The sequence below is a fragment of the Vombatus ursinus genome, unplaced genomic scaffold (genome assembly GCF_900497805.2).
Source record: "Vombatus ursinus unplaced genomic scaffold, bare-nosed wombat genome assembly UNPS02014772.1, whole genome shotgun sequence".
NCBI classification, from domain to species: Eukaryota; Metazoa; Chordata; class Mammalia; order Diprotodontia; family Vombatidae; genus Vombatus; species Vombatus ursinus.
This window is the reverse complement of record NW_020954550.1, coordinates 11,107,445-11,132,774: the sequence shown is the minus strand read 5'-3', so window position 1 is coordinate 11,132,774 and position 25,330 is coordinate 11,107,445. Positions and strand designations below refer to the sequence as shown.

General features: G+C 39.2%; 1 protein-coding gene across 1 annotated transcript in view; it reads left to right on the top strand.

Moving 5' to 3' along the window:
• RGS7BP (regulator of G protein signaling 7 binding protein) overlaps positions 1-24,548 on the top strand; it is a 111,028-nt gene extending 86,480 nt beyond the window's left edge. The window contains exons 5-6 of the mRNA XM_027863618.1: positions 5,335-5,405; positions 24,188-24,548. Coding sequence (XP_027719419.1) covers positions 5,335-5,405; positions 24,188-24,279 — 163 coding nt within the window. The 3' untranslated portion in view covers positions 24,280-24,548. The remainder of the gene's footprint in view (positions 1-5,334; positions 5,406-24,187) is intronic.
• Positions 24,549-25,330: the final 782 nt, after the last annotated feature.

The window sequence follows — 25,330 nt, the reverse complement described above, 5'->3', positions numbered from 1 at the left end:
TAGTATTCTAGAATTGGGAGGGACTTGATCATCTGCTCAAACCCCTGTGTTTTTCAGATGATGCACCATCAGGCCAGAATAGTAAAGGATCTAGTCCAAAGTCACATAGCACGTTAGTGTCAGAATCGATGCCAAAAACTGAAACCCTGGGTCCACTATACATTACTGCATCCCCAGGGAAGTTGAAATGTATTATGTTTCTTTGTAAAGGGATTAAAGGAATTCTCTTGTGGGATTGAGATCCCCTGATTGTTTCTAGTTTACTCTGGACAAGAGCTGTGAAGGGGTTGGGGACCCAGAAGATTAGATGAGGCTACTTCTAGTTGATGCCCAGACTTTAGTTATCTATATGCCACATGGCAGTCATTGGGAGAGATAAGAGGAAGGGATAAGAAAGGGGAAGCAGCATTCACTATGTGCCAGGCACTGTGCTAAGCTCTTTACAAATATTAAGTAATATGATCCTCACATCAACCCCAGGAGGGAAGTGCTATTATGATCCCCATTTTACAGTTGAGGAAACTGAGGCACACAGGTTAAGTGACTTGTTCAGGGTCACACAGCTAGTATCTGAGGTCAGATTTGAACTCAGTTGTTCCTGACTCCAGGCCTAGTGCTTTATCTACTGAACTACCTGCCTCAAGAAGAGGCTATTTCTCTGAACCTCCTTGGCTGCCAGGAAGTAAGTGACATCTTAGAAAATAACCCAATGTTTTTATTTCATTTGGGTAAAAGAAAACCATAACAATAGCTAATATTCATATAGCACTTACTATGTACCAGGCACTGTGCTAAGTGCTTTACAAATTTTATCACATTTGATCCTCACAACAACCCTGCAAGCTAAGTGCTATTATTATCCCCATTTTACAAATGAGAAAACTGAGGCATACAGAGTTTAAGTGACTTGTCCACAGTTACACAGCTACTAATTACCTGAGGCTGGATTTGAACTAAGATCTTCCTGACTTCAGGCCCAGCGCTCTACCCACCAAACCACCTAATTGCTTCTGATAATAGTGTAGATTACTTAATATGTTGATATATTTTACTAGACACAGCCTGGCAGGTTGAGAGAGTGCTGGGCTTAGCATCAGGAAGACCTAGGTGGAAGCCCCACCTCTAACCCATGTTCCTTGTGTGACCTTGGGCATGTTGTTTAACCTCTGTGTGCCTTGGGCAGCTAACTCCCGTGGACTCCTCTCCTTGGTCCTTCATATTCCTGCATATCCCATATTCCTCATTTTCTCATGTTTCTATATATCTCATTAGGATGCTACCCATCCTCTATTCTGCTAAAAACCTCTCTGTGTAGTGTCCTTAATAGACACACGCTGAGGAAAGAGCTTTGGATTTAGAATCAGAGAACCAGAGTTTAAATAGAAACTCTTAACTCTCTGACCTTGGACAGGTTGCTTCACCTCAGTTTCCTCACCTGTAAATGAGGTAATTGGACCAGCTGGCCTCCAAAGACCCTTTTCAGCTCTCCCCTCTGTGATCCTATGACCCAAATAACCCAGTTCTCTAATCCCCAAAGCTGGCACAGAGCAACTTGATTGAATATAGGACAGTTCCAAGGAGTAAGATGTGTTGGGAGTATTGCAGGTGGGTTGAATTATCAACGAAGTAATGAACATTTTATTTTATTATTTTTATAAGGTTAAGACATAATTGTATTTGTATTCTTTGCATTTCTACTTCCAAATTGTAATACAATTACAAAGCTAATTACCAAATTTCCATGTTTATAGAAAAAATGCGTATGTGGTAATTATGAGGTATTGATAAAACTCTCACTTTGTAGAGCATGAAAATTTAACAATTCAAGCACTGAAGCTGTTTGATGAAAGTGATAGTACTCTACAGACAGATTATTAAGGATGATTTCTTTTTTCACTGGAAAAACAGAGAATTTTATAGTCCAGGGTTTCTTAAACTTTTTCCATTCATGACCCATTCAGCACTTCTTAAACTGTGGGTTGTGGTTTAAGAAGCACTCCCCAGGGTCTGTTCCCTATAAAATCAGCTTCTCCTGACCACTGCTTCCCCCAATCCATCCTCCCTTCTATCAGCCTTTCCCCTCTCTTCTTTTATTTCTCTCCTCTCCTACTTCCTTGTAGATATGTATGTATATATATATACACATATATCTATTCTATAGATAGATTTTTATACCCAACTGAGTATGTATATTATTCCCTCTTTGAGCCAATTCTGATGAGAGAAAGGTTTAAGCATTGCTTGCCACTCCCTCCCCCCTTCCTCTCCACTGTCACAAAATCAGCTTCTTGCCAAATTTACCTTGGCTAGATTCATTTCCTTATTCAGAAGCCTTATAAGTCAGCTATCAGATTCAGAGGTTATATAAAAAAATCAAACTGTAGAAAAATATGGATTTGAAAAAAAATTGAAAAATTTAAAAAATATATTCTAACACTGGCACTCTGGCCCCCACCCGTCAGTTAACATGAATTTCCTCATAAGGGTCATTAAGGACAGAGGGGACAAATAGAATTGAGTTCTCATGGAGTTAATTATATTCTGCCATTTTCCCAGGTTCTTATTCCTAAGGACCTTTTGACCTCTCAGAGTCAATTAGTATACACTAAATATTGACTATTTAATGACAATATGTGAGAAGGAGCTGTGGGCATTTATGAACTCATGGCCCTGCTCTTGAGAAGTTAATGGTGTAGTGGGGAACAGTGTGGTATAATTAAAAGAGCACCAGGATGAGAGTTAAAAGACTGGAATTTATGGAAGTTCCAGCTTTCACATTCACTTGTTGGGTCTCTATGGACCTAATTTCCCTTATCTGTAAAATAAGAAGGTTGGGCATAGGGATCATGGACTCTAATTCATATTAAGGGCCTGATCATCCTAACTTTTCCCCTAACACAGAACCTCGAGGTTTACCTTATTCCTCCATGAATTAATGTTATTTACAGACAGTATCTTCAGATTCGTCCCCACTATTTGTGGATAAAGATGCCAAATATTTTTGTGAATTGATTAGTTTTTGTTTTCTGCCTCCAGAAATGCTTTCTTTCCCATATGGCTATACTGAGTATACAGCTTCCTCCGAGCAATATTAGCTTAATACTTCGCACAGCTTTGTAGGAGAGAAGAATGTATGAATCTGCTTTTTCTGCAGGTCATTGGAATAAGAAATTCAGTTCTACATCCAACCAAATAGAAAGAGAGAAATGGGCTAGTTTAAGGACAGGCAAGGTAATTTTGTGAGTACTCATTATGAAGAAAGTGAGAAGGCTAATCTAGGGCTTCAGAAAACATATAACTTGGTGAAGTTGCAACCTCTCTGAGTTTCAATTTTCTCATATGTCGAAAAATGGAACTAATGCCTGGCCTGCTTGTCTGCCTCAGTTGTAAGGATCAGAGGGAGGAAAGTTTATAAAACTGGACATTGAAAAGTACTCTACTAACAAAAGGAACTCTGATGTTTTCATAACAGAAGTATCATCCTGGATCAAGTTTTAGCATTAATTTTGTCAACACTCTAGCATCCTTTATAAATTGTAATTGCATTTTTTACCTTATAAAAGACTTGTCTCTAGGATCAACAAGATTCAGGCTAGGGTGCAGAAGAGAAAGGTCGTGTATGGCAGGAACACTACCGAAAGTATGGACAGAGGACGCCCCCCCCCCCCCAGCTGAGGACATTCTCTAGGAAAAGAAAAAAAAACCTCAATATCTGGCTGCATTACCATAGTTTACACTTATAAAATAGTTAATAACTAACAGCTAGCATTCATATAGTGCTTTAAGGTTTACAAAGTGCTTTACAAACATCTCATTTTACCTCCATGACAACCCTGGGAGGTGGGTATTATTCTTATCCCCGTTTCACAATTGAAGAAATTGAGGCAGGTAGAGGATCAGTATCTTACCGAAGGTCACACAGCTATTAAGTGTCTGAGGATCATATTTGACCTTAGGTCTTCTTGGCCTTAGGCCCAGCATGCTGTATATCACACCACCCTGCCTTTTAGATCATTGATATAGTACTTTAAGGTTTTCAGAGTATTTGGGCCAGCTCTGTCAAACTGGCAGCTGGTGATACAGTGGATAGAGCACTGCACCTGGCATAAGGAAGACCTGAGTTCAAATCTGACCTCAGGCACTTATTGGCTGTGTCCACCTGGGCAAATCACTTACTTAACCTTTGACTGCCTCAGTTTCCTCAGTTTTTTGTAAAATGGGATAATAATAGCACCCACCTCCCAGGGCTGTTGTTAAGATCAAATAAGATAGGATTTGCAAAGTACTTAGCAGAGTGCCTGGTATATAGTAGGCATTTAATAAATGTTTGTTTTCTTCCTTCCTTCCAACACCCCAGTGGCACCAGTAGGTCATATCCTTACAGGTCCTTCTCTCTGGATTCTAGGGTTAACCCTAAGGGATTCAGGTTGATTTCTAACACTACTGTCCTAATCTGATGTGCTGTCCTTCCCCCCCTCCCAAACCCACTCCTCATTGATTGATTATTCACTATTTAGAAACCAATATTTACTAGGGTAGAATAGTAAGAAAAGTGGGTTAAAAAAATTTCTCCAAAAAAGTCTGGGGCAGATACAAGCACATACAGTGTCTAGGGGGAAATGGGCCTGAGCTTAAAGAGCACGTGTGGCAAAGGACTAACTTAACAGCTGCTGTTTGGATAGAAGTCCTTCTGTGGCATCCTCGGGAAGTTCCCTTCAGTGCTGGGACCTCAGCAATACCGACAGCCACCACTGTTCCGTGGACGTTCTCATTCAGTCCTCACTACAATTCCATAATAGAGTTTCTAGTGTTTTCCTCATTTTCTAAGAGGAAAATTAGGCTGAAACAAGTTAAGTGACTTGCCCAGGGTCACACAGCTGTGTCCAAAGTGTCCAAAGCAGGATTTGACCTCAGATCTTTCTGACACCAAATCACTAATTAATTGCATTTGAAACCAGATGTTTATTTGACATGAAATGTGAAACAATATTTATAGTAAGAAAGCTATTACCCACATCCTTATTCTCTAACTCAGGGCTTTTTGATCTGGGATCTACGAACTTGTTTGAAAAATAAAAATTGGGTAACTATATTTCAATATAATTGATTTACTTTCTTATCTTATATATTTTATTTTATGCATTTAAAAGCATTATTCTGATAAGAAGTCCATAGGCATCACCAGATTACCAAAGGGGTCCGTGGCACAAATGAAAATAAGAACCTCTGCTCTACCTGGTTCTTAAAGGAAATGAATAAAAACTATCTAAAAGCATTTGTACTTAAAGCTTATACTGACTAATTCTATCATCAATGTGTTTGTCATTCGTGCAGAGACATGCGAGAAATGAAAAACCTTTTAAGCAAACTCAGGGAGACTATGCCTTTACCATTGAAAAATCAAGGTGAGTCTTGTCATTTCTCTATGGAAGAATATGTTTTCACTGAGATAACCTTGAAAATTCATTTTTGAGAAGTTAATTCAAGTTTTTTCAACCCACATAAAAATGAATTTAAGAGGAGGCAGTGTGGTATGTGGAAAGATCACGGGCTTTGGGGTCAGAGGAGCTGGGTTCAGATTCTACCTCTGACACTTACTAGCTGTGTGATATTGGGTAAGTCACTTAACCTCCATGGGCCTCACTTTCTTTATCTGTAAAATGAGGGAGTTGAACTTGACCTCTGAGGTCTTTTCCAGCTCTAAATCTATGATTCCTGTACATTTGGTTTCCTTTTATCAGTAAAGATGGAGAACTTTCCAGATGACCTTTGAATGGAGAGGAGGGGGAAGGGTGGCAGTATTCAAGCAGACAGATATTTATGTACAAGGCACCAGGTTAGGTACTGTGGGAGACCTGAAAAAGAACAAGACACAGCCCCATGCCCTCTGGGAGCATAGTCAATGTGGTGGCTTGAGGGGTCATCTTAAGTAAAGTCTGTCTGATGCCAAGAGATAAATGTCATCCACCTGATTTAGTCATTGTCATAGATACCCTACATTTACACAGTACATAAAGGGTTACAAAGCATTTTACAACAACAATGCAAGCCTTTCTGCTTGGAGAGAGATTGGGAGTTTAAAATGAAAAAAACATAGTTTAGGATTTTTGATTTGCTAAAGGCTAATAATAATGTTAATGCCAGCTTATGCTTAGAGAAAATATCTCCCTGAAACCAATTATTCTCTCTTTAATTACTCCCCTTTCAATCTAGTCAAAGGTGAATAGAAACTTCTTTCTTAATTGGATCAAAGACATTCCCATAATTGGATCACATAAATAAGGCTAAGGGGAGTCAAGATCCCTTACTGAAATTGTTTGAAGCTACTCAAGGAATTAGCTACCCCTCCCACATCTCCTTTCTAAGTGCTCCAAAACCCCAACACAACATTGTTGTGGTGGCTCTCTCTCTTTCTGCATAAACCCTACCTCCTGAAAGGTGATAAGGTTTGGGGGATTAGTTGTCTCCTTCCTTGGTGGGACTGTCCTCTCTGACAACATAACCTCCCCACTGTCCTCTGTAACATTAGCCTCCTCCTCCCCTTAACTGAATTTGTAACAGTTATGGCTAGCTATGGCCTTACTTAAGAACCAAGGCAGTTCAGCCAAGTCTTCAACATCTACAAGTGTAATAAGGTCTCAGGGATGTTGACCAAGCAAGCTTCAAATAGATTTGTAGATCTGCTCTCAACTGTACTTGCCAAGGGAGAAAACTACAGCAAGAGCACAGGCTATGAATTAATGACAGGTAGCCCATTCTGTGTAGAGAGTTGAGACACCCATGGTGAGGGAGGATCAGTCAGACTTGGATAGAAAAAGGAGCTGAGGAAATAATGGCTGTGGAGACAAGAGAGACACAGAGAGAAAGAGAGAGAGAAAATTTGTCACTTTTCTTTCCTCTTAAGAAATGATGCAAGTTAGGAGAGGATGTGATATTGTTAGTGAGGGAAAGGAGAGAATTTGGCAGGCAGGAGCTAGGGGAGCATTCCAGGCAGAAGGAGCAGTATAACAGAAGGTGAAGAGGTGGGAGTGAGAACAACAGATGAAGGGAGTGGTGAGGAGCTTTGCCTGAGCAGCATGAAGGAATAAGGGAGAAAATAAAATGCATGGGGGCTTAGGTGCCCTGAAGCATTTGCTTGATGGAATGCCTGAGGGGGAGGGAAGGAGCTTGATTCTCTCTAATGCATCCTGTGGCTGGACCCTTCCCAGTATTTTAAAGAAAAAGGCAATGTATTTTAAACTAAGAAAAGTCTGACCATAGAACTGAAGCATTTACCCTTTTCAAAAGCTCCTTCCATGAGTGCAACTATGGTCAGGCAGTAAGGGCAGTGCAGAAGAAAGTAATCAATCAATCACCAATTTATCAACAAGCATTTATTAAGTAAGCACCTACTAGGTGCCGGGCACTGTGCTGGTCCTGGGGATACAAAGACAGAAGTGAAACGACCCCTTCCCTCAAAGAGCATACATTCTAATGGGAAAAGCAACTTGTCCATGTAGAAGTATATACACAAAGTAAATGCAGGGAAAAATTTTAAAATGACTTTTTATTGTTTGTTTTTTTTTAACATCATCAAAATTTCTCTCCTCCCATAGAGTCATTCCATATGAAAAACAATATGACAATGTTTATAAGAAAAAAAATTAAAAAGAATAAAAATCTGCAAAATGGTCAATATAAAATGGTCAAATCAGAAAAAGTCTGAAAATATGCACAGTGTACTACACCTGTGAAACTACCCCTCTGCAAAGGAGTGGGGTAAGAGTGTCTTCTCACATTTCTCCTTGGAGTCAAGTTTGTTCTTTGTAATCTTTCACTTTTGATGTGTGTGTGTGGTTGTTCTTTCTGTTTACATTGTTATAGTCAATGTATATTTTGTTTTCTTGGCTCCACCTACTTCGTTTTGCATCAGTTCATATAGCTCTTTGTATTCTTCTCTATATTCATCATATTTGTAATTTCTTATAGCTTAGTAATAGTCCATTACATTTATATGCCATAGTTTGCTTAGCCATTCCTCAATCAATGGTCATCTATTTTATTTCCAATTCTCTTCTAAACCAAAAAGTGTTACTATTAATATTTTGGTGGATAGTGGAACTTTTCTTCTTGTCAATGACTTCCTTGGGGTATAAGCCTAGTAATGGAATCTCTGGGTCAAAAGGTATGACATTTTAGTCACTTTATTCTCATAATTCCAAATTATTGCTTTCCAAAATGGTGGTACTGATTCACGACTTCACCAACAAGGCATTGGTGTGCCAATTTCCCCATAACCCGTACAACATTAACCATCCCAATTTTTTATCATCTTTGTCATCTTGCAGGGTATATGGTAAAACTTCAGGGTTCATTTGATTTGAATCTCTCTTATTATTCATGATTTAGATCTCTCTCATTTAGTTTGCAGTTCTCATTTTGAGAACTGTTTATTCAGGTCTTTAGCCACTTATCTATTGGGGATTACTTTTGATCATTTATAAATCTATTTTTCTATCTATCTCTCTTTATCTAGATATACCCCATCAGAGAAATTTGATATAAAGATTTTTTGACTACTTCTTTTTGTATGTTAGGTGCATTAATTTCATTTGTGCAGAAGCCTCTTAATTTCACATAATCAAAGTTTTCTACTTTATCTTTTGTAATTACCTATATCCTTTGTTTAGGTAAGAATACATCTCTTCCCTATAGTTGTGGAAGGTATATTATCTGCTTCCCTTCTAATTTTTTAAAGATATGATCTTTAAAAGATATGATCTTTAAAAAGATATGATCAAGGCCACGTATCCATTTAGAACGTATTATGAAATATGGAGTAAGGTATTTGGACTGATATGATCTAAATGTAATTTCTGCCAAACTGCTTTCTAGTGTACGGAGCATTTTTTTTTCAAATAGGGAATTCTTTCCTAATTTAGGTTTTCCAGTTTATCAAACAGTCACTTGGTCATTGAATTCCATTGTTTCTGCTTCTCCCTTGTCTCATCTGTTCCATTGCTCTATCTCTTTTTTAAACTAATATCAGATGGTTTTGATGCTTTGTAATATAGTTTAATGCCTTTAAGGGCTAACCGTCCTTTATTCCTGCCTCTTTTCATTATTTCCTTTGATATTCTAGATCTTTTATTTTTCCAAATGATTTTTGTTATTTTATTAAGTTTCATAAAATATCCCTTTGATAATTTGATAGGTACAGTTAAAAGCATAAATTAACTTTAATAATATGATTTGATGATATTGTCATGTTTATTGTTATATTGGCCCAGCCCAGCCATTAGTGCTGACTATTTGTCCAGTTCAAGGAATACTTTGTAGTTGAATTTATACAAGTAATAAATGTGCTTTAATAGATTTATTCCCAAATATTTTATGCATTTTGTAGTTAATTGGAATAGCATTTCCCTATTGCTTTTGGATTTTGTTGTTATTATTATGTAAAAATGCTGCTGCTTTGGGGGGGAAGGGTTATTTTGACATCTGCAATTTTGCTCAAGCTATTGTTTCAATTTAATCTTTGTGGATTCTCTAGGATTTTCTAAATAAAACATCATGCCATAAGCAAATAGGGTTAGTTTTATCTCCTCTTTACTTATATTTCTGTCTTTAATTTCTTTTTCTTGTCTTTTGCTATTGCTAGCATTTCCAGAACTGTATCAAATGATATCGGGAAAAATGGACATTCTTGTTTACTCCTGTATTTCTTGGAGAATGCGGTATATCCGTGTTGCATATGATGCTTACTTTTGGTTTTAGCTAGAAATGTTTTATAATATTAAAAAAGCCCATTATGCCTATACATTGTAGAGTTTCTGGCATAAATTAACATTCTTTGTCAAAACCTTTTCGTAAATGTGGGCTCATTTTATGAGGGAGATATTAGCAGATGTGGAGGGATCTAAAAAGGCACCATGGATAGGGGTGACTTTGCATTGAGCTTTGAAGGAGGCAAGAGATTCTAGGAAGTGGACGGGAGGAAAAACTAAATTCCAGGCATCAATTAGTAATCAATCAATAAACATTTATTAACTGCCTACTATATGCCAGGCTCTGTGCTAAGCGCTAGAAATACAAAGAGAGGCAAAAGACAGTCCTTGACCTCAAGGAGCTTACAATCTAATGGGGGAGACAACATGCAAACAAATATATACAAAGCAAGTTATGTAGAGGATAAATAAGAAATAATCAACAAAGGGAAGGCACTAGAATTAAGAGAGGTTGGGGAAAACTTGAAGTAGAAAGTGAGATTTTAGTTGGGACCTAAAGGAATCCAGGAAGGTCAGTAGTTAGAGTAGAGGATACATAGCATTGCAGACATGGAGGATAGTAAGAGAGAAATGCCCAGAACCAAGATATGGATTGTCTTTTTTGGTAGAATATCAAGGAGGCCAGTGTCATTGTACTGAAGAGTACATGGCAGGGAGCATGGAGTAAGACTAGGCTTTGAATGCCAAACAGAGCATTTTGTATTTGCTCCTGGAGGCAATAGGAAGCCACTCAAACGTGTTATGATCAGACCTGTGCTTTCGGAAAATCATTTTAGTGGCTCAGTGGGAGATGAATTGAAGTGGGGAGAGACTTGAGGCAGGCAGACCTACTAGCAAACTATTTCAATAATCCAGGCAAGAGTGATGAGAACCTGGACCACAGCGGGGGCAGTGTCAGAGGAGAGGATGGGGCGTATTATCTGTGAGTGGATGATCACACCCAAGACCTAAACTATGAACATGCTGGAGGATAAAAAAAAGTTAGACCAAAGAAATAATTAATTGTTCAGAGGGGAGTGGCGGGCTTTTGAAGATTAAGAAGGTCTGAATTTGGTGTCAGAAGACCTCATTTCAAGTCATACTTCTTCCCCTTACTATGTGACCTTGGAAAAAAATCATTTCATCACTCTGGGCCTCAGTTTTCTCACCTGTAAAATGGGGGGGCTGGATTATATGACTTCTAAGGGCCCTTCTAACTCTAGCTCTATAGTCCTATGGATGAATATCAGAGGGGAAAAGTTGTGGAGCATCCTTGCTCTCTTACTCTTACTCAAGGAGAGAAGTGAAGCCTTAATATTGTTCATAGGAGTAGGGAAGGGGCAGAAAACAGAGACAATTTATGTGAAGAAAGATTTCTGTTTTCTTCCTATATGATATCAGCTCCCAGCAAGATATGTATCTTTTTTTTTAGTTTAAAAAATATTATTTATTTTTAACATTCTTTTCTTTTTAAATTTTCACTTCTAGATTCTCTCCTCCCTCCCATCCTTCCCCCACTGAAAAAGCAAACATGTTATAAATTAAACGTGAAATCATGCAAAATATATTTCTATGTTAGCTATTCACAAAAAATAATTCACAAAAACAAAAAATAAAGCAAGAAGATTATACTTCAATTTGCTCTGCCACTGCAAACTTTCATTTGAAGCATTATCTTAAAGTTGTTTGGAGGGGAATGTTGGGAGAGTTCAGCTGGGTCTCATCCCATACTCTGCCATCTTGGCTCCCATCAAGATATATATCTTTAGACAACTTGTAGAGATTGATTGATAAAGAGCCAGACTGAAAAGGAAGTGAAGCCATATAAATGGGGGGAGGGGGGGGAAAGAGTCAAGGAATACCAATTAACTTTGTCTTTCTGAAAATACTTTCGACAGAAACTAGGCAGAGAAAGAAGTCATGTGGCATTGTGCCTGGCACATAGTAGGCAATTAATAAATGTTAGTTGACTGACTAGAGAGCCCAATATGGATGAGCCCAGAAATGTCTTCCCCTGTGCCATTCCCTGTACCCATTTCTAGCCACTTGATTACTGTCATGGCCAGTGTTGCTATATGGAGGGTAAAGGATAGAGATAAAGACTGCACCTATGATTCCACTAACATAAGAAACTCCTGATATAGGTCAGCACTTTCTCTGCAGCCTATAATTTTAAAGGACTGCCTAGAACATTGAGAGGTTAAGGGACATTCTGAGAGGCACATAGAATGGGTCAAAGGTGGGACACATGGAGGATGAGAGGTGAAGCAAAATGATCAGAAATAATATTCCGATTCTTTTTTGTAGAATTTGAATGTTCCTCTGATGCTTCTGACTTGATGAAATCCATTCCTGTAACCCTGTTTGCTTTCTTCTGTTTTCATTTTGTTCCTGTCCCCCAGGTGTATGTTTGGGGGCAGAGAAAAGCTGGGAGGAAAGGGAAAGGCTCACCCTATGTGTTTTCCTCCTTGAACTTTGGCTGTCTGAGATAGCTCTGGATAGTGGCTAGCACACCCATCCCAAAGTTATACTCCTGTCTCCAAATCACTCTTTCTAAATCCTCCAAGTTCCCTTCTATTACCATATGATCACAGGACCTTAGATTTAGAGCTGGATGGAGTCCAAACTCCTCATTTTACAAATGAAGAAACTGAGGCTGAGAGGGATTGAGTAACTTGCTCAGGATCACACAGCTGCTAAGTGTTTGATGCAGTCCTTCCCGACTCCAAGCCATCTTGACCCTTAGCTGGCAATTTATTTGTATATCCATCCGTCTGTCTGTCTATCTATCTATCTGTCTATCTAGCTCAATTATCTCCCCCATTTGGATCATCACCTGTTTCCTTTAGAATTGCTTTAGCAGTGGAGAAGAAATCACCAAGGAAAGACACAGAAGCCAGAGATTATAAAGATGGGGATACTTTGAATTCACAGAAATCAAAGCTTAGAGATCCACCTAGCCTAAGCCCCTTGTTTTATGGAGGAGAAACCCAGTCCCAGAGAAGCAAAGTGGTAGGCTACAAGGTCACACAGAGAACTGGAAGAAGCGTGATGTGAACCCAGACCCTCTGACTCCAAATCTAACGCTCTTTCCATTGTAGCATGCTACAACCTTTCCCTTATGACTCCCTTCCTGGAAAACTGAAAAAGTCACAGGGCTGCAGGGATGCATGAGGTGTCCTTGTTCTCTCCTCATGAGCCTGTCAAGACCGACGGAACCTAGGACCCAGTCCCTTGCTCCACGGCAGACTCCGTCCCCTCCTTTGTCCCACGTTCTGGGTCAGTGGCAGTGCCGTTGGGAGCTTTGTTAATTATAACCGTCTTGCTGTGTTTAATGGATTACAAATAGAACAGCCTGCAGGGAGCCCTCAAGGTGACTAACAAAGGGTCAGAGAAAGAGAAAAGCGAAGGGCAAACATTCTCTAAGTGCCCATTGTTCAACAAAACAAGTCCGTGGATATGAATGGAGCCTGAAAGGCAGGCTCACGGTCTCATAAATCCTGAGGCAATTAATGTAATGTTATGGAGTGTTTGTGATACATTCACATGTGCGCACTTACAATGCTCTGGTACTTACAGCAGAAAAAGGGCTGAATCTGGAGCCAGAGGACTGGAGTTCGAATCTTGTCCCTGACGCATACTAACCTCCTGTGAAACCTTGGGCACATCACTTAACCTCTTGGACCCTCCGTTTTTTCATCTGTAAAATGAGAAAGTTGGCCTTGTAGGACCCCTTTTCAGTCTAAATTGAGATCCTGTGATTTTTGTTACAGAATACCGTGAACCATAGACATCATCTACCTTGACAAATGGAAAAATTGTTCTTACCTTCTTATTGTGTCTGTTGTTCAGTTTTTTTAGTTGTGTCACACTCTTTGTGTTTTTTTTTTTTGGCAAAGATACTGGAGTTGTTTTCATTTTACAGATGAGGAAACTGAGGCAAACAGGATTAAGTGAGTTACCGAGGTTCACACAGCTAGGAGCTATCTGAGGTCAGATTTGAACTCAGGTCCTCCTGACTTCAGGCCCAGTGCTCTATTCACTGAGCCACCAGCTGCCTCTCGATTAAGTCTAGAATCCAGTTTAAAAAAACAAAACAAAACAAAACATTTAAGTGCCAACTGTGAGTAAAGCACTGTGTATCCAAAGGCAAGAATTTCAACCACAGGGAACTTACATGCTCCAAATATGGACAACTTTAACCTCTCCAATTGTCTGAGTCTAGTAAGAATCGGGTTCAGAATTGATGGTGAAGAAAATTGAATTGAAGAAAATTGATTCCGTACTACAAGTATTAACAAAGGAGCCTCCTCTGTACCAGGCGCTAGGTTATATGCTGGGGAAATAAAGTTAAAAATGAAACCGTTCTTGCCCAGTTAGTATTCTATTGGGGGTGGGGGTGGGGAAGAGAGAACCACGTGTTTGCAAAAAACAATTCAAGACAAACGATATACAAGTAGTTCTGTTAGGAGGGAGCTAGCAACTGGCAAAGTCAGTATAGGCATCAACCCTTTGAATTGAGCATTTTGTTTCTCACATCCTTGTAATCATCTAAAAATAGGGTCTAAGAATCAGAAAGAAGCATTTCTGTGCTGGCACATGTGGGAGAAACACAAGTGGAGAGAAGTTTCACCCACAATAGGTAACAGTTTGCACTTTCTGAACTGTGGGCTTTGCCTCACTGGAGGAAAAAAAAACATCGATTTTGATATAAACAAATAAAATAACTTTTGAGGAAACAAGCAGGTAAATCTCCTATCTGTTTCTCTTCTTTTCTTTCTGAAGCTGGTCTCAAGAAACTGGCCATAGATTCTCAGAAGAGTATCACTTACTTCAAGAGTACATTCATATGTAACCCAGGAGGGTACAACACTACATAGTCCCTTAATGTGGGACAGCAGACGATAAGGGTAAAGGATGAGCTAGCCTGAGTTAGGGCCTGTGAGCATCCCTAGCCAGCCCACGCTTACCCCAAGAGGCTTTTCTTGTTTTTGTCTTTTGTCAGCAGCACCTAGGCCAGGTGCTTATTGAATTGAATGAAATTGAATTGGGTCGTTTCTAAGATAGCAAGTCCGGAATAGAGCAAGACTGAGAACTGAATGTGATCACCAGTCTACCCCCAGGAAAGTCCTGGGGAGGGTTAGAGAATCCCAGAATCAGAGCTACAAGAGAACTCAGGGCTGATCTAGTCCAATCTGTACCAGGACGAAAACTCACTCCCTATTCAATCCTGCTGAAAAGTGGCCATCCAGCTGTGGCCTTGAAGGCTTCCTTCTCGGAAGCAGCCTGTTTCACTTCAGGACAGCTTTAAATGCTGTGAAAAAAAATCAAATCTAAGTCTGTATCTTTACAAGGCATTCTACCCTACGGTTGAACAAGTTTTTAGTCTTTCTTATTCATGACAACTCTTCAAGCACTTAAGGAAATTTAACAAATCCCTTCAACTTTTCTGTTTTCTAGTCCTCTGTGCCTTCAACTAATTCTCATTCTCTCTGACAAATATGGTCCAGTCTCCAATTCTCTAGCCGTCTTAGTTGCTATCTGGACACTGTCCAGTCTGTCCGTGTCCTTCCTAAAAAGTAAAGGCAAGAAATGAACACAGTATTTCAAATGTGGTATGATCAGGGCATTGTACTCATCCTGGCACTATGCCTCTCAATTCAGGCAGAGATGGGGTTATTTTTGTTTTTTTCATTCAATTTTATTTATTTTTCAACCAGCAAAAATCCACCTTTTTTTCCTCTCCCCTCCCCCAATTTGAAAAAGAAAGAAAAACAAAACCCTTGCTACAAGCATGTATAGTAGAACAAAAATTCCTCATTGGCCACATCAAAAAAAAAAGTCTCATTCTGCACTGAGTCTTTCACTTCTCTATCGGGAGGTGGGTTGCATGTTCCATCATTAGTAATAGGATTAGCTTTTTTTTGACCTCCATGCCATACCATCCACTCGTGTTGAGCCTGCAATTCACTAAAACTCCTTTATCTTTTCACTGAGATTTATTGTCTAGTTATGCTTCTTTCATCCTATACTGGTGTGATTGATTTTATTCCTGTTAAATTTAATCATATTTGATTCTGTCAAAATCAGTTTGAATACTGACCATCATTTATCATGTTAGTATCCCTCCTAGCTTTGTATTATCTGTAGATCTGACAAGCATGCCTTTTATTTGTCCAAGTTACTGATGCAAATGTTGATTGTTACAAGGCAAAGGTCAGACCCCCGGTTTACAGCCTTTGCAGAATCCTTGGCTTCAAACTGAGATAGACCTAAGAATGGACTTTCTTGGTCCTCTCCAAGCCAACCCCATACTTCCTTTGTTTTAATCTAATCTCTCAAAACCAGAGCTAAAGTGACGCTAATGGCAGGCAGGCAAGGCAGGCAAGAAGCATTTATTAAGTGTTTGCTATGGGCCAGGCACTGTGCTGAGTATAGGGATACAAAGTCAAGAGAAAAGAAAGATATCTCCCACCCTCAAGGAACTTATATTCTACTGATGAAAGACAACATTTAAAATGGGGATGAAATTGGGGATGAGGTGAGGGTGGAGGAGGGGTTGAGTATATTTTAGAGTCAAAAGCAGGAGGAGAATGAGGTATAGAGGATCTGAAAGTCCCCAAAATGAAGGCCCCAGAAGCAGCTCAACAGTGGGGGAAAGGGGCAAACATGGCAGAAAATGTCCCAGATTGAGAAAGCCCCGGGTGCTGAGAAAAGTTCCAGGATGAAAAGACAGGTGAGTCATGGTAGCAAAGCTTATATAGTCAGAAGCTCAGTCTGGAAGGGAATGGAGTATGGTGGACCTGGGCCCATTCCCAAAATGGAGCCCTTGGAGGGAATTGGTGGAAGAAAGGGGCCAGCGTGGCAAAGGGACATAGCAGGATGAGAAAGCCCCAGGCACTAAGGAAAGTCCCCTGGCAAGGAGACAAGATGCCTAGGATAGTGAGCCACATGTACCTGGTAAGCTCCATCTAGGAATGTGGTACCCACAATAGGTACCCAGTAAATGTTTTATGAATGGATGCATTTGTACGGGCTCCCAGTGACTCATTCTAATGTTAAAATGTCACCTTGGCTATTTATAGATTACAGCGAAGCTCTTCTGCACCGAATATGTGGGTTTTGACACGAATTCCAATATACTTTTAAGATCCTCATGCGTTCCTGGAAATAATCAGCCGTATGTTCCAATGTGAGCACTCCCTTTGGTCACAGAGTCCAGCCATAGCCTTGCCCCAGCCTTGTGGCTGGGTACCAGGTCTACCTTGTAAATTCCCCTTTCCCAGTTATTCTTTTTCTTCAGTGGGGAACCCTAGTAAAAGCTTATTTTATTTTATTTTATTTTTTTTGCAGAACCAACACTGTCTATGGGTATGCTCTGTCATTATTCCTAGGGCATAATACTTCCATTGGCTGCTTTGACTTCCAGAATTTTGCACAAGCCTGGCCAGAGTTTGAATTTACCATCACCACCTGACCTAAAGTTCTGCCCACCCCATCTTTCCTCTCTTATTTCTTCTAATCTTTTCTTCCCTCCATCCCCTTCCCTTAACTATTTCCTTTTTCTTACTTTTTAAGTGTTAAAATGTTACAATTTGTAGTTCTAACAACATACCTTTGGATTCTTTAGACGGAGATAGCAAAAACGTCTTATATATATACTACAACTAGTTGTTGTTTAGATGTCAAAAACTTACAAGTCCTATTCGAGAAACGGGTTGGCTCTTTTTATTTGTCTTTTAACTTTGTTTTATTGCTTCTTGATGTCTCATGGAGTCACTAGCTTCCACTGGATCAATTCTAATTTATTTATTTATTTAGCTTTTGGGGTTTTTTTTTTGTTTTTTTTTTGAGGCAATTGGGGTTAAGTGACTTGCCCAGGGTCACACATCTAGTAAGTGTCAAGTGTCTGAGGCTGGATTTGAACTCAGGTCCTCCTTACTCCAAGGCTGGAACTCTATCCACCACTCGACCAATTCTAATTTTTAAAGAATGATTTTCTTCAGTATTTTTGGGGCCTCTTTTTACCAAACTTATAGTTCTCTTTTCATGAGTTTCTTGCATTGCCCTCATTTCCTTTCTTATTTTTTTTCTCTTCACTTTCATTTGATTTTTAAATTCTTTTTTGCTCTTCTTTTTAATCTCTTTCTTCCACTCTTCTGTGAATTATTGTTGGGCCTTTGTTCAGTATGCATTTTTCTTTGAGGCTTTGCTTGTACATGTTTTCAAATCATTGTCTTCTTCTGAGTTTGTGTCTTGAGCTTCCCTGTCACCATAGTAGTTTTTTTTTTTTATTGGCAGGTTTTTGGTTGTTGTTGTTACTGTTGTTTGCTAGTTTTTCCAGCCTATTTCTTTCAACTTTATGTTAAAATTTGGTTCTGCTCACTTCTGGGGGGATGACTGGTCTGAGCTTCAGTCTTTTTCAGGGCTAGGGACCTGTAAGTTTTCAATACTTCCAAAGTGGTATGATCCAAGGAGTGATCTGGTCATTGCCATCCTGGTCTGTGCTCTGGTCCTTATCCAGGTAGGGCCCTGCCCCCTTGTGACCACAGTTGCTTCTCTTCACACTGGAATTGCAATCTGAAACTGGGTAATGGGCAATGGAGCTGCCAAACGATGCTGAATCCTGTGCCCAGTGCTAACACAGGGGTCCCCTGAGATCTCTTTCTGCTCAGGTGTTCAGTACCCTTACCTTTCCTGGGCAGTGGATTCTCCTGGCACCACTGTCATTGTGCTGCCTCCAAGGCCAACGGCACATGCTGCTCCAAACTCCCATCCCAATGTTGGCCCACTTTCTGTCCTCCTAAGCTGCTCTGGGCTGGAAAAATGATTCACTGTGACTTTTTGTTTTCCCATTCAGAATTCAGCTTGACATGCTTTCTAAAGTTTTTTAGAGGTGTGTGTTGGGAGAGCTCAGCAAAAATATTCCATTGCTGTCTTTTAAAGAAGAGCCCTTGTAGAGAAGGTGTGTGTGAAAGAGACACTATTCGTAGGGTATAACTTTTTGAAGAAACATGCTGTATATCCATTAGTTTTCAGTTTATGCCAGAGAGATTTTAGAAGTTCATCCGGACTTATAGATTCTTATTATTTAAAGGTTATGCAGCTCAATATGATATAATACAATACAAAACAAAGACCAAATAATAAAAATCTATTGCCTTGAATTCCTGGAACATAGAAGGCACTAAAATTAATATTTGTTGATTTATTGATAGTGAAAAGGATGCTGAACTTGGAGTCAGAATGCCTGAATTCAAATGCAGATATAAACTATTACTAGTTGTGTGACCTTGGGCTTTTCAAAACCTTTCTAAGCCTATTCCCTCATCTGAAAAATGGGCACAATAACATTTGCACTACCTACCTTTCAGAATTGCTGTAGGAAAATTCTGTGTAAATTTAGAGCACTATGAAAATATGAGTTATTATAATTAATATTATTCTCATGTATATGGGAGCTGAGAATCAGAAGTAACATCCAATGAGGCGACAGCGGGTACAGTAGAAAGAGCACTGGCTGTGGAACCAGGGGATTTGAGTTGAAATCCTGCCCCTTGTTTGACCTTGGTCAAGTGACTTCACTTTGAAAGGGAGAAGGATGTGGAGGAGGGAGGCCTAGCAGCCTCATAACATGGGCTCAGGATTCAGGGTGGGGAGGGCACACCAGCAGAAATTGGCTTTGGACGATGGGGTGAAGAGAACATGAGAGCTCAACTCAGCTCTGAAGCTAGCAATCTATCGGCTGCAATAATAATCTTATATTTATGAGGTACTTTACAACAACTCCTTGAGGCAGGTAGTGCAAATAGGATTGTTCCTATTTTACAATAATAGGAAACTGAGGCTCAGAGACATGAGGTAACTTGCCCATGGTCATACAGCTAATAAGTGACAGAGATAGCATTGGGACTCAAACCAGAATTTTGGCTTTTCCCTCGCAGTAGCTGACTTTGATACAGGGCCTAAACATTTGCACAGAGTACTACAGAAAATATCAGTATCTTTGTTCCCTGCAACAACCATGAGAAGGTGGATGAGATCTACATCATCAGTCTCGCTTTAGAGATGACAATCCTGAGAGCTTGCTGCTGTCGCACAGCTGGTATGGGTCTCATTAGTTTATTTTGTCTAAATGAGCCCCACTACATGGATTGAAATAGCCTCGTTAGTCACCAGGTGCCCAACCTGTCCTAGAGGATTAACCCAGAGATTTTGCCACCTTGCCCACGTTGTTTCTCACTCGTAGCCTGTTCAGAGAGAAGATTTCAGCCCATGTGGAGCTTTCCTTTGGTTTCAATTCATCTCATTTATTTCAAACAGCATTTTCTGTAAGTCGCCGCTTTGTGAATTTCAGCATCAGATTCAAGTGCTGAGCTTCCCACTGTGTAGAAGCTGCTCAGAATTCCTGGCAAAGGCGTTGTGGTTTTTTTTGTGTCACTTCAGCCATAGGGGCTGATCATAAGAGCATGGGGTCTGAGGAAGGGAGTTGTCATGAGTGTGGGGCGAAGGTCTCCCAAACCATGAGTCCTTCTTAACTGAGAGCATGGTCTCTGTTGAGAGCCTGAGCAACCAAGATTTCATCTCTCTCATGACTTCCCATTCATTTGTGAGTAAGCAAATGCTGGATACTTAGAGAGGACTGAACAAGGGGGAGAAGTGAGCCATACATCATGGCAGCCTCTCATTCTGTGTGTGTGTGTGTGTGTGTGTGTGTGTGTGGTGGCATTATGAAAAGAGCAGTACTTAAAGGAAAAATATCTTACACCTAAAAACAAACCATGATTGTTTATGGTGCTATAGCTCTTGGTGGATCTGTGAACTCGGTGTAAATATTTCCTTCACTGATAGAAATTGCAACTCATCCATGCCTGCCCACGTACAAAAACATAAGAATGAGATCATATATACATTCTTTCTTCCTTTGTCCCTTAGATATACTACTCATTCTTTCCCCCTTTCTGCCTTCCACTTTGAGATTTAGCACAGTTACAGAAAATAGTATCCTTGAGATGTCAGAAGGACATAAGGAAAGCCCTTAGCACAGTGGACGGACCCCTTGTGGCCAATTTTTGGGAGGACATAAAGGAAAATCACAAACAAATGGGTGGTGAACTGCACATTGCTTACATAACATGCACGAAATCTTAAATCCCCTGAAGTATTTCATGTCACATAAGAGACATATATGTGAATTTCCTTTGTTTATATGTAAACAACAAAGCCATGTATTTGTCCCACATTTTGTCAAATATGGAGGTATGTGGAGGTCATGCAAAATAGTTTTCTGAACTCCTTTAAAGTGTAGAAAATATTTTATAGATTTTTAATAAAGAACATCTGCTACTGAAAATGCTAAGATCTTTGTTCCTCATAAAAAGATTATTATAGATTTGATGAACATAAGCCAGAGAATCTTAAATTACTTGCTAGATTGGGATTGCCAAAAATCCATCCAGGATTCAAAGAGTTATTGCAAAAAGTTATTGCAAAAATTGCAGTTTCTGAGGTAACTCCAATATGTCAAATATGTTAAATATGCTTTTAAGTGGGATACATATGCATATATATGCATATATATATATATATATATAGTAAGTTGGTGATGAAAGGTATAATATTCATGATTATGATGAGGCTAAATTATTTTTTTCTCCCAGTTTTTAATTGTGACATGAGTCATTTCTGAACTATCTCATTACAATATGTTACATTGTTTTATGTATCTTAACTAGTTGGGAGTTTAAGTATAAAAGACGTACTATTTCTAGCTTCCAATATGTTAACAACAGTGGATTGTTTTTACTCTGAGAGGAATGAGGTAGCACTGTTTTTAGGGTTGTTTTTTTTTTGAAGGATCCAGAAATAAGGTTTTTAAGTAAAAAGGATTTTAACCTATGGAGCCTGAGCAACTGAGTTGTTTGATTAATTTGGTCTACACAGCTGAACTTCCTGTTGTCTTTCCTAATTCTGTACTGCCCTCCTGGTTCCATCTGAATGCATCAAGTCCTTTTTTCAGATATACTATTGCCCCCACTGGGTTGTACAATTTACAAATAGGAATGGCATGTGACAGAAAGTCTTGAGGAAGAGAAGGAAAGGAAAGGGGCATATACTTGAGTGGCCCTGTTTCATCAAGAGGGCAAGACAGAGTCAAGACTCATTTTTATTTCTTGGTGAGGTCTTGAGCCTTCAGATTCAGACATCAAGATGAAAAATCAGTCTATCAACAAGTATTTATTAAGTGCCTTCTACATCCCAGGCACTGTGCTGGAGTCTAAGGATACGAATACAAAGCAGTGTTGAAGTAGCAGTCAGCACCTTCTAGCATACAATTCCTTCCTTTGTCCAACTAAATATTCTGGGCCTTTCTGCAAAGTTGGACTGGGATTGTCCCTTAAAAGTCTGGAGGCAAGAAAAAGAGTTACTTAGTGAGGTTCCATCTCTAAAGAGGAAAAATGCACCCAAGTCTAAGGCCAGGCCAGTGGATATAGTTGTATTTGGGGACTAGTTGGAAGTGTCCAGAACTATGAGGGCCACTGTGGCTTTGGAGCCCCTTTTGGTTCCATAGTGATACCTCGTCTGCCAACCACTGCAGTCACTAGACTGCTCTACCCTTTGGGTTGGAGGAATAGTTGTAGCTTGATTTCTTCCTCCTCTTTGCTATTGTTCATTGATGATAAGCTCCATTGAACCCCTCCTTTGATGCCTCATTATTGTAGCATGAATTTTCTGGGGCTATGGTAGCAGAGTGCATGCCCTGTCAAATCCTACAGAGGTGAAACTTTTTCAATCAGAGGTCTGAAGTTGGTCGGTGTATGCCTTTCATTCAAAGACCAGCTTAGCTAAGTGTGAAAAGGCATGTCATTATAATAGTGGCCACCAAGTGATGGATTTTACTAGCCACAGTAATTCATGACATGTCTAGTAAGGTGCAAAGGGATTTTGGTCTTCATTGGTAGAACAAACCACAATGACGAGGATAATGATGCTATCTTTCTTATAGAATACTTTAAGATTTTGCTAAATGTTTTATATACATTAATTTCAGTTCTGTTCACTTGTGAGCACATATGAGGCAGCTGCTCTTATAATCTCTATTTTACAGATGAAGACACTGAAACAGTGCCGAACTTAGAGTTTCAGGACTTGAGTTTAAAGCTCCATTCTGCCACTTATGTAACTTGAGCAAGTCACTTAATCTCATGGGGCAAGGGTGGGGATGGTGAGGAAATTTCTTATTTGTATAATGAGGTGATTGGATTATATGATTTCTGAGGTCCCTCCCAGCTCTAAATCACTGATCTTATGAAGTTTAAATGACTTGCCCAGAGTGGTGTAGAAAGTGTATGAGATTTGAACTCCTTATCTGTCTGGCTTTGTGTTCTATCCTGCTGCTCCATACTGCGGCTAAAAATCAAAGATCCTGTACCAGTGAAAAATAACAGAGCCTTGCAGTAGTGATAGTGATATCTTCAAATTCAACTAGTAAATAAAGCCAATGAGCATCATTGACTGAGTACCCTTGTGTATAGATTAGGCTTGGCTTGAACCCCAAGGTGCTGAGGAGGAGAAAGGAATTGAAACATTAGCTTACTAACAAAGGGCATAGCTTCTCTAAGGTTGCTTTCTAAGCTATAACTTCGTAGTCAAAGAATAGTAGACTTGTGTTTTGTTTTGTTTTTCTTAGAGCCATTTCACAGGAAAGCAATTGATTTGTCTTTAAGTGTATAAACCGCAAGGAACTGGTCACTAGTGGGGTATTCATCAGTTGGGGACAAATAGTGGTTTGTAACTGTAATAGAATACCATTATGTCATAAGAAATGGCAGAGTGGGTCAGAAAAATGTAGGAAGTGTTGTATGAACTGATGCAAAGTGAAGTGGCCAAGTCAATTTAACAAACATTTATTAAATTACCATGTGTCAGACACTGTGCTAAGTGCTGGCAATGTAAAAGAAGGCAAAAAACAATGCTTTCCCTCGAGGAGCTCACATTTTAATGAGGGAGACAACATGCAAGCATGCATATGTACAAACTATATGGTCAATTAGAGGTAATCTCAGAGGGAAAGCTGCAGAGAAACTGTATATGATAAGAACGATATTGCAAAGACAAACAATTTGGAAAGATTTCAGATCTTTGATCAATGCAATGAGCAACCATAATTCCAAAGGGCTGTTGACTAACTATGCTAACCCACCTCCTGACAGAGAGGTGATGGGCTCAGAGTGCAGAATGAAAGACATTTCTGGCTGTGGAAAATGTGGGAATTTCTTTTGATTGACTAGGAATATTTGTTACAAGAATTTCACTTTTCTTTTTTTTTTCTCTTCCAGGGGATGTAGAAAGGAGAAAAAATAAATGCTTATTAACTTAAAAATAAAATAAAATGGGAAAAAAACTAATTACATTCATGTATACATTTTTCCCCATAACAGATGACAGCAGCCTCCTGAACCTGACTCCTTATCCACTAGTTAGAAGACGGAAGAGAAGATTCTTTGGTCTATGCTGCCTCATCTCAAGTTAGAGAATTCCCATTAAAACTCCCCCAAGAAAGCCAGAACATCAAAGAAACAGATGTCATTTGCTTTTCAGATGGATAAACCACACAGTTACTGGTTATTGACCATGTTTTCTATGCTTCCCTCTTAATTTTCTTCCCTTCCTTTTCAAGAGTTTTACACTTTAATTATTGTCAAGAACCAGAGAGAGAACAGATTCAAAATGGAGGATGTTTTTAAAAGGATTTTTTAGATGACCTAGTGCATGTCTGCTCAAAACCACACAATGGCTAGATGCGAGAATTATGATTTTAAAGTCATTCTAAGTTTTTTATGTATTGTATAAATTTCAAATGATTTCATGTACAGTAGCATAATTATAGCACTAGTCTCATGTTAATACTTTATCATATATGAAAGAGTCTTTAAACATAGAAATATATTTAAAATTACAAAACTGTGTTCAAGGTCAGCGTTATTAAATCACTAGAAGTAATATTGTTAAGAGAACTTCTACTCCTCTCCTGTTGCTTTCTCTGCTGTCATTCACGTCTAGTCTTCCACTCTGTCAAAATTTATCCAAGAGCTTCAAAATACAAATGTCTTAATTTGTAATGCTAAAAATATATTGAGGCTATTAAAAATTTGTAAATACACAATAATATCTTCCTATGATGTACAGGAGCATAAGAGTAACTAATTTCTTTTTGATCCAATGGTGTCTTTTTTCAACTTCTTGGAGAATGACATAATCCAGTTAGGAAATGATGTAGTCAACTATACAATTACCCTCAAATATAAAATCGGATTATTATCACATTTCATTTTAATTGAAATTTGAAGCATGGTGTCTGCACATCAGCATAGTGTTAACTCGTATAGGGCATGCTGGAATTAGCTCAGATTGTAAAATATTTAACATTTTACATTGTTAATAAAAAGTTTTTTAGTTAAGCGAAGCCTGTCTCATTTTAGATGACTATGGAGATAGAAAATTCCCTGACCGTGCTTAGTTAGTGGTCTTATCATTACAAAAGCACATGGAATTTGGAGTCAGAGGAACCGGCTTAAATCTTG